Source organism: Canis lupus, chromosome 13 (assembly GCF_048164855.1).
Source record: "Canis lupus baileyi chromosome 13, mCanLup2.hap1, whole genome shotgun sequence".
Classification (NCBI taxonomy): Eukaryota; Metazoa; Chordata; class Mammalia; order Carnivora; family Canidae; genus Canis; species Canis lupus.
Genome location: NC_132850.1, coordinates 36,450,965 through 36,464,808, shown reverse-complemented (window position 1 = coordinate 36,464,808; position 13,844 = coordinate 36,450,965). Strand labels below are relative to the sequence as shown.

General features: G+C 36.0%; 1 protein-coding gene and 1 long non-coding RNA gene across 9 annotated transcripts in view; one reads left to right on the top strand and one right to left on the bottom strand.

Annotated features, from left to right (window-relative positions):
* Positions 1-13,844, bottom strand: part of VEZT (vezatin, adherens junctions transmembrane protein) — a 74,011-nt gene that overhangs the window by 43,300 nt on the left and 16,867 nt on the right. For all 7 annotated transcript variants that reach the window (XR_012005855.1, XR_012005856.1, XR_012005857.1 and 4 more), the window contains exon 2: positions 3,381-3,515. Coding sequence is in view for 4 of the 7 variants with exons in the window: in XM_072773127.1 (XP_072629228.1) it covers positions 3,381-3,515 (135 nt within the window). In the remaining 3 variants the exon portion in view is untranslated. The remainder of the gene's footprint in view (positions 1-3,380; positions 3,516-13,844) is intronic.
* LOC140602897 (uncharacterized) overlaps positions 1-13,844 on the top strand; it is a 35,048-nt gene that overhangs the window by 11,180 nt on the left and 10,024 nt on the right. For both annotated transcript variants that reach the window (XR_012005876.1, XR_012005875.1), the window contains exon 2: positions 7,895-7,941. This is a non-coding gene — a long non-coding RNA (uncharacterized lncRNA). The remainder of the gene's footprint in view (positions 1-7,894; positions 7,942-13,844) is intronic.

Genomic DNA, 13,844 nt, shown 5'->3' with positions numbered 1-13,844 from the left:
ACTCAGTAAGTTTGAAATGAGACCTGAAAGTAGATTTTTTAAAGAACACTCAGAAGTTATCCTGATGCAGCCCATTTACCTTGAATATCTCAAAATGATGACAGTATGTATTTCAAAATGAAAACCAAACGATGCACCCAGTTCTCAAATACCAAGAACATTTCATTCCACAATGCTATCTATGGCAGAAAGATATTTTAATCAATTTTAGAAAAAGTATCTCGTACTGAGTAAAAGTTATATTTTTAGTCAGCCAAAAATTCAATTTACCTTAATGTTAATAGCCATTTCCTGTATATGCTAGTAAATGAAGTTTTCGTTTGTTGAGTGATTACTATATCCCTGGTATAGAAAAAGGGTCATAGGAACAAAGATGACTATACTTAACTGCTGTTTTTAAGAACTTAGTATATAAGACATGGTATAAATAATTACAAACCAATTTAAGGTTTGAGAAAATGTAGGAAAAGAGGTCAAGAGGTGCTAACACTGAAGCTATGCCCTAACAGATGAGCAGGAATTTAACAAAGGAGGAAGGAAAATTCTGGGTAAGAGAACAGGATGAATAAAGGGGACAGCCATGGAAGCACATGTCATGGGCATGGTGGCATAAACTGGGACAGGCTAAGACCCAAAGGAAGAAGGGAATAGTCATGATCACTGAGAGAGGTTTTAAAGGGCTTTGGTCTTACATGCCCTAATAGTTTAGACTTTATCCTGTAGGCTGTGAGGAGCTATCAAAGATTTTTTTTAAAAATATTTTATTTATTTATTCATGAGATACACACACACACAGAGGGGCAGAGACACAGGCAGAGGGAGAAGCAGGCTCCATGCAGGGAGCCCGATGTGGGACTCGATCTCAGGACCCCAGGATCACGCCCTGGGCCGAAGGCAGGTGCTAAACCACTGAGCCACCCAGGGATCCCCTATCAAAGATTTTTAAGCAAGGAAATGAAACAATAAAAATCAGCATTTAAGAAAAATAACTGGCTACAGTGCAGAGGCAGTACTGGCAGGAAATGACTGTAGCCAAGAAGCATGATTAGGAGAATATTTAATAGTCCAGCTAAATACTGACAAAGGCCTTAAGTAGGATAGCAAAAAAATGGTAAAGGATAAGGGTTGGATTTTCAAGACATAAGAAGTTCACTTGATATATCATTTAGAGACCAAATTAATGTGGGAGTAATAGGAAATCTTAAGTTAACTGAAAGAGTGGTAATTTGGGAACATGGGAAGAATATTTTGTTTGTTTTACATATATGAATCTGTTTCCTGGAGCACAGTCTAGGTGAAAATGTTTAACAAACATCTAGCTTTCAGTGAAGACAGAGAACACACATAAGTGGTCAATGAGGGCAAGAAAGAAGAGGAGATCACTCAGAAAAACTGACCAAGCAGAGAAGAGGCCTGATGCTAAAACTTTATGGAAGGAACATTTATGAATAATCACAGGAAAACTAGAAAAAATATACAGAGAATGAATATTCATAGTGAGAATACCAGTAAGAGTACATCATGATAACATTAAAAAGTAAAAGTTAAAAAAGAGTGATTAAGGCTAATAAGTTTTATCACGATCTCATATTATACAAAAAATTTGCTTTCCAAAGAAAATAACTGGTACTTCACTGCTTGAACAGAACTTTGGGGGCAATTCTAAAAATATATCCCTTGAGAAGGAACTAAATAATGCAATAAATCTTTCTAAAATTTAGCTGTCCCAGATTTAGAAAAACTCCATTTTAGAAAAATATAGCTCATACAGTTGAAATATGTAATATGAACACTAAAGGAACTTTCTAGATGTGGTAATTTTGAAAACATTCTTTGGGTATTTTTTAATTTCTGAGGACTAGCAAATTTAAACTCTCATTTTAGTTAGTTATAAATTAATAACACTTCTATATGTAAAAATACCTATCATAAATGAAAAGGATTAAATACCTGTAAAGCCCAAGTTTGAACAACAACAACAACAAAGGCCAATGCCCATATCCTGCCTAAGACTATCCCATGGTCCATTCTTGTCTTCTGTTGCCAAGTAATCTCAAATCCAAGTTTTAATCTATAAATAACCTATTAGCTATATCCTTTGGTTTTGCTTTCAAAACACTTCCCAGGAACAATCATATTTGAAAGGGGCAGAGAGAAGAAAGAGAAAGAGTTTAAGTCCAGAGGACTAGCAAACTGGTTCTGATCCATGTGAGCTCTAACTCTCTAAATCCTACCCTGGAAGCATCAGTCAAAAAAACATTTCTCTGGTATTTTTTCTTCTCTTGCAAATGGCCCCCCAGCCTGGTTACCTCACATTTTAGAGGTTTTTCTAAGAACAGGAGAAAAAAGACTTCCTTCTCTATTACCACAGAGTAACTAATTGAAAACTTTAAAAAGCCTCCTCCCAAAAATAATGATGTCTTATAATAAAACACTGATTAAACTAGAATGTTCAAGAAATGAGGTAATCTGGTTTATTTTTTCTATTAAATTAGAATTCCTTTTGTTAAAACTGAAATGTACTAGAATATTTTTTAATTTTATTAAGTATGGCTAATAGAACATAAATGAATCTAGTAAATGAATTTTATAGAACATAATTGGAGATTCTTCCCGTATCTCAGCCTTACAATTTTATACATCAACTGAGATATTTATTACATAAAAGGATTCTGTGGAGTTATAAAGGGTATCACAAATTGAGGTAAATATACCCACTCCATCACATATCCTTGCTTACGAAATATGTTATCAATCTGCTTTCTTACAACTTGTGCTCTCTTTTAAAAAATAATACATAAAGAAAGAATTCCAATTAATACAAAAGTCCTAACGGTTGAGTTCTCTTTAAGGTTTTAGTATATTTTTCTGGTTTCCTTCCAAACAACTTCAATATTTTAAAGAAATGATATATTTTAATCCTCAACCACTTTAATTTCCATTCATTATAGAAATTATTGAGATAGTCCAAAACAGTAAGGAGTTATATTTATCTAAACAGTTTTGTACTTATGAAATAAAAAATAAAGTCTTACCAGTGTTGGGGAAGACATGGAGGTGCTTTTAAGATGTTTTTTTTTGTTTGTTTGTTTCTTTGCAAGGATAAGGGCAAAGGCAGTTTAAATAATCAGTGAGGTGAAGAATAAAAGATTAATCATAGGGATGGGACGTTGCGTGGCTCAGAGGTTGAGCATCTGCCTTTGGTTCAGGGCGTGATCCCAGGGTCCAGGGATTGAGTCCAGCATTGGGTTCCCTGTGAGAAGCCTGCTTCTCTCTCTGCCTATGGTTCTGCCTCTTTCTCTGTGTCTTTCATGAATAAATAAATAAAATCTTTAAAAAAAAAAACAGATTAATCATAGAGATTGAATGTGCTTTCTTACCTTTGGCAGGGCTCTTGCAGGAAGCTTTTGTTGTCCCTCTGTCACTGTGCTTTTTTCTGGTTTTGGTGACAGAGGAGAACATATTTCAAAGTCTGTGTGTCCCAGATCCTGTAAGTACTGGTAAAGTGGAGAATTCTGAAAGAGACATATAAAATAAAGCAAACTTCAAGATGATTACTATGTCAAAAGTTTTAGAGGACAAGTTCAATACCAGACTTCACTATCATGACCAGTATGCCCAAATTCTTTAAAGCTTCATCTATTAAAAAGTGAATTGTCTGTCACAATGCCATCTAACATTTTTTAAACAATCTACAAACAATTCAACAGAGGGACCCAAAAAAGGAAAAACTCTAAACACAGATTTTTCTGAGTGGGTACCAGCAAGAAAAAATGAATTTAGGAATATAAATAGATTTGTTAAGCAATTTCTTTGCCCAAATATTTGTAGTATTAGAGTAGATGGCTTCAAAATAGCCATGTCCTTGTTATAGATAGCTCCTAAGAGGACCTACAGTGAAAAGACGGGATTACTTGAAGCCAAGAATTAAGCAATGATTATATTACATTAATTATAATTTTATCATACCATCAGTCATTAATTCATTCAAGCACAAATATGTATTATCTACCACATGCTCAACACTGTAAACAAACTTAAAACTCCAAGAAGTTACCCAAAATAAGCTGTTTCTTAAATACAACCATATGGCAAACAGAGACTCTGTGACTAATAAAAGCAGTAGAACATGGTGGCTAAGGGATCCCTGGGTGGCGCAGCGGTTTAGCACCTGCCTTTGGCCCAGGGCGCGATCCTGGAGACCCGGGATCGAATCCCACATCGGGCTCCCGGTGCATGGAGCCTGCTTCTCTCTCTGCCTGTGTCTCTGCCTCTCTCTCTCTCTCTGTGTGTGTGACTATCATAAATAAATAAAAAAAAAATTAAAAAAAAAAAAAAAAAAGAACATGGTGGCTAAGAACAAAAACTCTGGAGCCAGACTATAGGTTCAAATCCTAACTATGCTTCTTACTGGCTATCTTATGACAGTTTATAATCCTGTGTTTCAGCTGTCTCATCCTAAAATAGGAATAATAATAATAATACCTAGTTCATACAGTTCTTATAAGGACTAAATAAATACAAAGCACTTAGAACAGTACCTGGCCCATAGTAATCACTCAATTTATACTTCAACTTTATATAAGCTAGGTGGTAAGGGCACAGGTTTGGAACAGACCAGACCAAACAAAAAAACAAAAACAAAAAACTTCAATTCCATCAGATACATCAGTATCTGTTGGATGAAAAAATCTATGGGACAATTTTCTGGATAAAAATCAAGGTTTAATTTTAACTTTCAGTCTTCTCTAAAAGCACAAAGTTGGTGATATGTTTAAAAATAAACCTTGACTCCATTCAACAAAAATATTTAATACTTTAAAAAAGACCTTATGTTAGGTAATAGAGATACAGTAACAACCACCACCAAAACAGCAACACAACTAACACAGTACCATATGGCAAAGGCTTACCTAAGCATTCTACTTGCATCATTTCATTTAAGGTTCACAACAAATTCTAAAAAGTATGATCATCATTTCTATCATTATTATTGCTAATTTCCATTGCGTAGAAGATGAAACAGATTCACTGAGATACAGAAAGCAGGATAGGTCTGACTCCAAAGCCAATACTCTGTAATATTATACTACACCATCTAAAATAACAAATAGTTCCTCCTGCATCTAAATAGGAAGACAGGGAAACTTCCTTATGGTTTAGTATAGAAACATCAAGCAAATCAATAATTACAGGATTGTATCAGATGCTATGGAAACAAAGGGGAGGCAGTTAAATTTAGAGTGATATTTCTAGGGACTATATCCCTGAGTTTGGGAAAATGAGGAATAGTGGGAATTTGCTTGTACTGGTAGCAATTTGCGGGGTATCAATTCCAGAAAATGAAAGACAAGTAAAACGCCTCCTTTTTAAAGTGATGTTTAATGCTCTTTTGAGAAAAATATGCAAAAAATGATAATAAAAGAAGGAATATGTTTCTTATCTCTCTACCAGACAAATCTCTGGTAGCATAAATGGTTAATCTTTATATCACCCATAATGTATCTTCAAATATTGCCTTGAATTACTCAAGTATTTCTAAAATGAGTTGTGAACTCCACCCTGCTGTCTCCAGAGTGGCAAAAGCACAAGAATGCTTGTTTGGCTGGGCTGACCTTTTGAAAAGTTTACATACTTAGAAAAAAAAAATAAAAAACCCAAACTTGTTTTTAAGGCAGTAGAACCCTTTCTTCAAGTGAACTCCTATGGGGAAGAACAATAAATAAGATGGATCAAAGTGGAGTTACTCTAATTCTAGGGTTGCCAAAGTTTTTCTGTAAAAGGCCACACAGTAAATATTTCACACTTTACAGGCTATATGGTCTCTATTGTAACTAATCAATCCTGCTGCTGTAGTGTAAAAGTAGCCACAACAATACATAAACCAATGAGTGTAATTATGCTCCAATAAAACTTTATTTATGGAAATACTGAACTTCTTATAATTTCCATGTGTCACAAAATACCATTCTTTTGATATTTTCCCAAACTACTTAAAAATGTAAAGTCCACCAGTAACAGAAAAATAGGTGGGGAAGGGAGAACAAATCTGGCCCAACAGCTAGTTTGCTGACTCCTGTTCTAACTAAATGCTCAGTAGTTATCCTGAGGCATACTCTTGATTGCCACTTGTTCTTTGGCAGGAGGCTTGTGGGGTAGGGATGGGGCCAAACTTCTTTTCATTCAAATTCTAATACCTTTCTTGCTACACACTTAGCTGATGCTGTGTCAGCACTGAACCCAAAGTCCCTTCCTTTTCCAGTTTATGTCACAGCTCACAAAATAACAAAACTGGATTACTTGTAACATAGTTCTACAAGATTAAACAGAAGAGAAACAATGAATACTGTGTTCCCTGTGTGTGTGTGTGTGTATACACACACACACACACACACACACACACACACATACTGCACATCCACTACGAGCATACATATGCATATTCAGTTGGGAACACCATAAACTGAACACCTGTTATAACACACTTTGCAAAAACAGCAGCATTAATCATTTACCTTGACTAATACCAATAATGTCCAACTGTATAATTCTGTTAGTACCTTATTCTGCCTTTTCTACAAATGTGAAATTTTTCATTACCTTTTTGGTTGGTTTCACAACGTTCTTGTCAAAGGTGTGAAATCCATCTATTTGAGCCTATGCAACAATGAATGATGCTTTAGTAGTTCTGGTTTCTTCCCCATCTCTAGTGATAGAATTCATCACTTTCACCCTAGAAAGCACTGTTTTACATTTGTGGAAAATTCGGGCTTGCCAAGGCTATCACTGTGCCTTGTTTCATGGCTTTATATAACTAAGTATTTGACAAAATTTCAGAGTAGATAATCTTTGGAGACTAGGGATGAAAGTATTGCATGCAGGTCCAGGGCAGCCCGGGTGGCTCGGCGGTTTGGCGCTGCCTTCAGCCCAGGGCCTGATCCTGGAGACCCGGGATTGAGTCCCATGTTGGGCTCCCTGCATGGAGCCTGCTTCTCCCTCTGCTTGTGTCTCTGCCTCTCTCTCTCTCTGTGTCTCTCATGAATAAATAATTAAAATCTTTTTTTTTTTTTTAAAGAAAGTATTGCAGGTCCAACAGAATGTAACTCCAATCACTAGTGTATTTCATTTTTGCACTTTCCTCTTTTGGACTGCTACTACAAATCATACCACTTTCTAACACATATAAACTCAGACTGTATGAACTCTAAAGCTCTTATTCATTACGTTTATGATAGTATTCTGAGTTGTAGCATTTATTTTACTGTTTTATTTCTATTTTTATGCTTCAATCACTTTTGTGCCAAAATAAAATTTAAAATTTAGTCAATGACAACAATAACACATAAATGAAAAACAAAGATCCTGTGGTTAATGAACTGAACATGAGCCAAGATGAAACTGACCAAAGTAGACCTTGTAGCACATGAGCAATTTTTAAGAAGGCAAAGGGATTTTTGGTAACATTATTATTTTATTAATTAAAAAAATGTTTGGGGGCTAACACTACACTTTTTTTCTGAAGTTGCCAAATAACCTGTGTACTCTGGCAGATCTCGGAAAACCACATCATTACTAGTGGTTCGCAGATTTTTTTGGTCTCAAAACCTGTTTAAGGTCTTAAAAATTATTGAGAGCTCCAAAGAGTTTTTGTGGATGTCTAACAACATTTATCATATTGGAAATGAAAACTAAAATTAAAATGTTTATTAACTTAAAAATAACAATAAACTCATTACAATATTAATGTAAGTAATACAATTTTAATGAAAAAAACCCAAAATGAAAAAAATGTATTGACCAAAGTGGACTGTTTTACTTTTTTTGCAAATCTTATTATCTGGCTTAATAGGAGATAGCTGGATTCTTATACGCTTCTTCATTCAATGTGTTGCAGTTTATTGTTCTGGATGAAGTATATAAAGAAAATCAAGCCTTAAACAGGTAAGCAGTTGAAGGAGCCTGGGTAGCTCAGTGGGTTAAGCATCTGACTCTTGCTATCAGCTCAGGTCTTGATCTCAGGGTGGTGAGTTTAAGCCCCATATTGGGCTTTAAGCCCAGCATGGAGCCAACTTAAAACAAACAAGTAAATAAATATTGTTGGAAAGGGAGTATTTTAATAGTCTTTTCTGATAACTGCATTAACAAAAATAGCTATAACAAAACTCAAGTGATAGTTTTGAAAAAGTTAATTTTAATGTGGAACGTGAAACCATATTGATGAGCTTTTCATACACTGTACATGAATGAGAGTAAAAAAACAAATGTGTTGTATTAAAACGTGATTGCCCAAAATAAAATAATGTATTTCTTCTTTTCAGCAAGATGAAGCTCCACATTACAAGAGCCCTAACCACTGTATTTACAGATTTGGGGTTATTAGGTTTATAAACAAATACACTGAAATCTCTATGTCTCATATAGTGAATATTATTCTAGGCTGATGGTTAGCCTCAGAAAGAGAATATTTTTTGGAGGGTAAGGCAGAGTAGGTGATGATAGGTAATTTTCTATTATAACTTTTTTCCTTGGTTCAAGCAAAATAGAACCACAAATGTTTCAGTTAAGTTATTTTCTTGAAGAGAAATTATTAGCACTGGACTCAGACTATAATTCTGTAGTATTGGAGAATGTTATTGTTGCCAAAAGAAATATGAGAAACCTCAGACACAGCATGTGGGAGCTTCTCCTCAGGAAATCCTTGTGGTTCACTATTCCTGTAAATTTTAGCTGACAGAAAACACACATCACAGAACCAGAAAGAATTTTGCTAAATGAAAGACGGCCAAGAGTCTTTGGTTGTGCTGAGATTTTTCTGATGGCTGAAACATATTTTTGTAAGAAAAATAAACAAAAATAGACAGGAAACCCCAACATTTTTGCTGAACAAGCACTTCAAGAAAATGACTCAGTTAAATTCGAGACTACCTGCATATCATGCCCACCTACCCATTAAAGATATCAGATCCCCTTTAATACAGTTTGCTTTCAGCCTGATTTGTGGTGCATTCTATAGAAGTGCCAGTGCCATTCTTGCTGGCTTCCATTTAAAAAGGAAGATAAATTGGTGCTGAAATTGAGATGATGGGTAAATACTTTATTATGTGCTCTTGTAAACTGATTGATTGATTAATTGATTGATTGATTTTTGAGAGAGAGAGCTAGCAAGCGCGAGCAGTGCACATGTGCTGGTGGCAGGGGTGGGGGGTGGGGGGAAGAGACTCCACACACACTCCATGTTAGCACAGAGCCTAACATGGGGCTGAATCCAGAACTCTGAGGTCATAACCTAAGCCAAAATCAAGAATCGGACACTTAACTAACTGAGCCACGCAGGTGCCCCCCTTCTAAACTGCTTTAAACCCTTATAGAGAGAATAAATTGTAACCTTCCAGGTTCTAGGCCAGAGAGGGAATAAGCAACATACCAACATGGCAGCATTAGGCAACTCGTTCAATAATAAATACTAACTGAACATCTATGTGCCAGGCACAAGGAAGAAAACAGAACAAAACAGGTGAGGTCCTTGCTAAAAAGTTTCATTATATGATACTTCTGATAGGATTATTGCTTTTAACTATCAAGGAAAATAGTGAGTATTCTGATACTTTCCAGGTAGGCTGCTATGTTTCAGGAAAATCCTCTCTTGGTCCCAGTTTCCTTAAGTACAAAATAAGGATTCTTTGGGTTTCTTAAACTTGTTCAAGTGGTGAAACGAAACTCATGATGTTCCCTGAGAAACAAAATAAAAAAGTGGTATGCTAAAAAATTCTAATTTTGTGCTAAATCAAATGCCATCTTATCCTACACAATCAGCCAGTGCCAGAATACAGAAATTCTACATAGCAAATTACCCAGTTTCCTCAACAAATGAGCAATATAATAAAGGTGGAAGAAGTAGAGAAAACTGCTATAAAGGCCAATGGGGCATATCATCCAAATGTAATGTATGGGTTTTGTTTAGATCCTGGTTTGAACAATTGTAAGACAGTTTTTTAGATACTCAAGGAAATCCAAATGCAGACTAGATATTAAGTGATACTATAATCAAACTAACCTGATCCTTGGTGAGTCACAGAAACTACACCAGGTGAGTTGTCACACAAAGGAACTTTATTTGCAGCATATAAGTAGAACACGAGGAGTAACTTCCAAAGCCTGACTCCCTGAGCAAGGGTGAACGGGTTTCTTTTATTTAGGATTAGAATGAATAGGGGTGCCTGGGTGGCTCAGTGGTTGAGTGTCCACCTTTGGGTCAGGGCTCAGGTCGTGATCCTGGAATCCTGGGATCGGGGTCCCGCACTGGGCTCCTCAGAGGGTGCCTGTTTCTTCCCCTGCCTATGTCTCTGCCTCTTTTGCTCATGAATAAATAAAATCTTTTTTTAAAATTATTTTTTAAAAAAAGGATTAGAACGAATATTTACATAAGGGTGCCTTGTCACCACTAGATCAGCATATAGGGTGGCATATGTGTCTTAAGGAAATATACCTATGTATATGGTATGTTCTGTAAATGAGGCTTGTGCTCCTTCTTGGATAGAGGTTTTGATATTATAATGAGGAAAAGGTAACTGTTCATCACTCTATGGGTCACTTCATCCATGGTCCAACTGTGTAGACATGAGTTGGGGGTTAAATCCAAACTGATCTGGGTGTCCTGGGCTGGCTGGAATTGTTTATCTAGGCAGACCTTATTGCTTGAGTGGTAGTTTCAGTTTATATCATGGGATGCTATGCCCCTCAGGTCTTTTGCCTGACTTAAGAGATAAGTTGGAAAAAAGAACTTTAGGAAGAATGTGGGACAAAAGTCTGTGGGTACAAGCAGGTGAGTAATAAAGGTCAGGTCTTAGGGTCTAGCTGGTGACAATATAAGGGAATCAATATTAATTTTATTAAATAATTACACTGGAGTTAGCATTAAAAAAAAGGACAGAGTGTATTTATCTCTAAGAGATGCATACTAAAGCACTTACAGGTGAAATTAGGTAATGTCTGGGGTCTGCTTTGAAATACTCCAAGAAAAAAGGTGGGGATAGGAGAGGAACAGATGAGATAGCTTGGCAAAATGTTTACACTTGCTCAAACTAAAGCCAGGTGATGAGTACTTGGAGCTTTTACCATATTATTCTTTCCTTTTTAATATGTAATATGTGCATGTATACATATGTATAATCTTAAAAGTCCATTGTAAATTTTTAAAAAATCAGATGCCAGTTAAAAGATCTGCATGCTGAAAACTATACAACACTTATGAAAGAAATTGAAGAAACAAAACGAAATGGAAAAACAGTCCAAGCTTATGGATTGGAAGAACAAATACTATTAACATGTCTATACTACCCAAAGCAATCTATGCATTCAATACAATTCTGATCAAAATAATCAGCATTTTTCACAGAACTAGAATAGTCCTAAAATTTGTATGGTACCAGAAAAGACCCCAAAGAGCCAAAGTCATGATGAAAAAGAAAAGCAAAGTGAGAGGCATCACAATCCCAGACTTCAAGCTATATTACAAAGCTGTAATTATCCAGACAGGAAGGTATTGGCACAAACAGACACATAGATCAATGGAATAGAACAGAGAACTCAGAAATGGACCCACAACTCTATGGTCAACTAATCTTCAACAAAGCAGGAAAAGAATAGCCAATGGAAAAAAGGCAGTCTCTTCAACACACAGTATTGGGAAAACTGGACAGCAACATGCAGAAAAATGAAATGGGGTCATTTTCTTACACCATACACAAATATAAGTTCAAGATGGATGAAAGACCTAAATGTGAGACAGGACACCATCAAAATCCTAGAGGAAAACACAGGCAGCAATGTCTTTGATCTTGGACATAGAAACTTCTTACTGTTTCCCTTCCTGAGGCAAGGGAAACAAAAGCAAAAATGAACTATTGAGACTCAACATGATAAAAAGGTTCTGCGTAGTGAAGAAAACAATCAACAAAACTAAAAGGCAACCAACAGAATGGAAGAAGATATTTGCAAATGACATATCAGATAAAGGGTTAGTATCCAGAATCTATAAAGAACTCACCAAACTCAACACTCAAAAATAAATGATCCAGTTAAGAAATAGGCAGAAGACATGAACAGACATTTCTCTAAAGAAGACACAAATGGCTAACAAATGAAAAAAAGCTGAACATCACTCATCATCAGGGAAATACAAATCAAAACCAAGAAATATCACCTCACATAGGTCAGAATGGTTAAAATAACAACTCAGGAAACAATAAATATTAGCAAGGATGCAGAGAAAGGGGAATGCTTTTGCACTGTTGGTGGGAATGCAAACTGTACAGCCACTCAGGAACACAGCATGGAGGTTTCTCAAAAAGTTAATAGTAACTACCCTATGACTCAGCAATTGCACTACTAGGTATTTCTCCAAAGGATACAAAAATGTTGATTTGAAGGGGCATATGAACTCCAATGTTTATAGCAGTGCTATCAACATAGCCAAATTATGGAAAGAACCCAAATGTTCACTGACTGGTGAATGCATAAACCACATCTTGTGTGTGTGTGTGTGTGTATGAGTATTAGTCAACAAAAAGAATGAAATCTTGTCATTTGCAACGACATGGATAGAACTAGAAGGTATAATGCTAAGAAGAGTAAGTCAGAGAAAGACAAATACCATAAGATTTTGCTCATATGTGGAATTTAAGAAACAAAACAGATGAACACAGGTGAAGGGAAGGAAAAATAAAATAAGAAAAAAACAGGGAGGGAGGCAAACCACAAGTGACTTTTAATTATAGAGAACAAACTGAAGGTTGCTGGAGAAGAGGTAGATGGGCTAAATGGGTGACGGGCATTAAGGAGGGCATTTGTTATGAGCACTGGGTAATGTTATATGTAAGTGATGAATCACTAAAGTTTACTCATGAAACCAATACTATGCTATATGTTAACTAACTTGAATTTAAAAAATACATAGGGGCAGCCCTGGTGGTGCAGCGGTTTAGCGCTGCCCGCAGCCCAGGGTGTGATCCCGGAGACCTGGGATGGAGTCCCATGTCGGGCTCCCTGCATGGAGCCTGCTTCTCCCTCTGCCTGTGTCTCTGCCTCTCTCTCTCTCTCTCTCTCTCCCCCCGTGTGTCTTTCATGAATAAAAAAATAAAATCTTAAAAAAATAATAAAAAATGCATAAATAATCAGATGTCAGGTTTTCCTAGAGTCTGGTATAAAAGATTAAAGAAAATAATATGGCAGAAAAATGTAAAACTGAGAAAACTCAACTTATTATTTTAATCTGGGGAAAAGATAAGCTTATTAAATTTTAGAACAGAACATTCACATCTTTCCAAACTTCCATAATTGTAGAAGAAATTGTAATATCTATTGAAAGAGAATATAATAGCAAATGTTAATTTAGTTATATATTTATTTTTTTAAAAAGATTTTATTTATTTATTCACAAGAGACACACACAGAGAGAGAGAGAGAGAGAGAGAGAGAGAGGCAGAGACACAAGCAGAGTGAGAAGCAGGCTCCATGCAGGGAGCCCAATGCGGGACTCGATCCCAGGTCTCCAGGATCAGGCCCTGGGCTGAAGGTGGTGCCAAACCACAGAGCTACCCGGGCTGCCCTAGTTTTATCTTTAAATAAATTTGTAAGTTAATCACACCAGCACCAACTAACATACTGTAACGTATACACATGATTCTTTATGTATTTATGAATACTGTTTGGCAGATATTTGGATTTGCACATTTTCTGCAACAATGCTCAGGTCACTCCATACTACTACCAAGGATAACAAATGTCAAAGGTATTCTCTAGCAATAAGCTTTCAAGTTACCAGTCTTAGTGGAGGTAAAAATAAA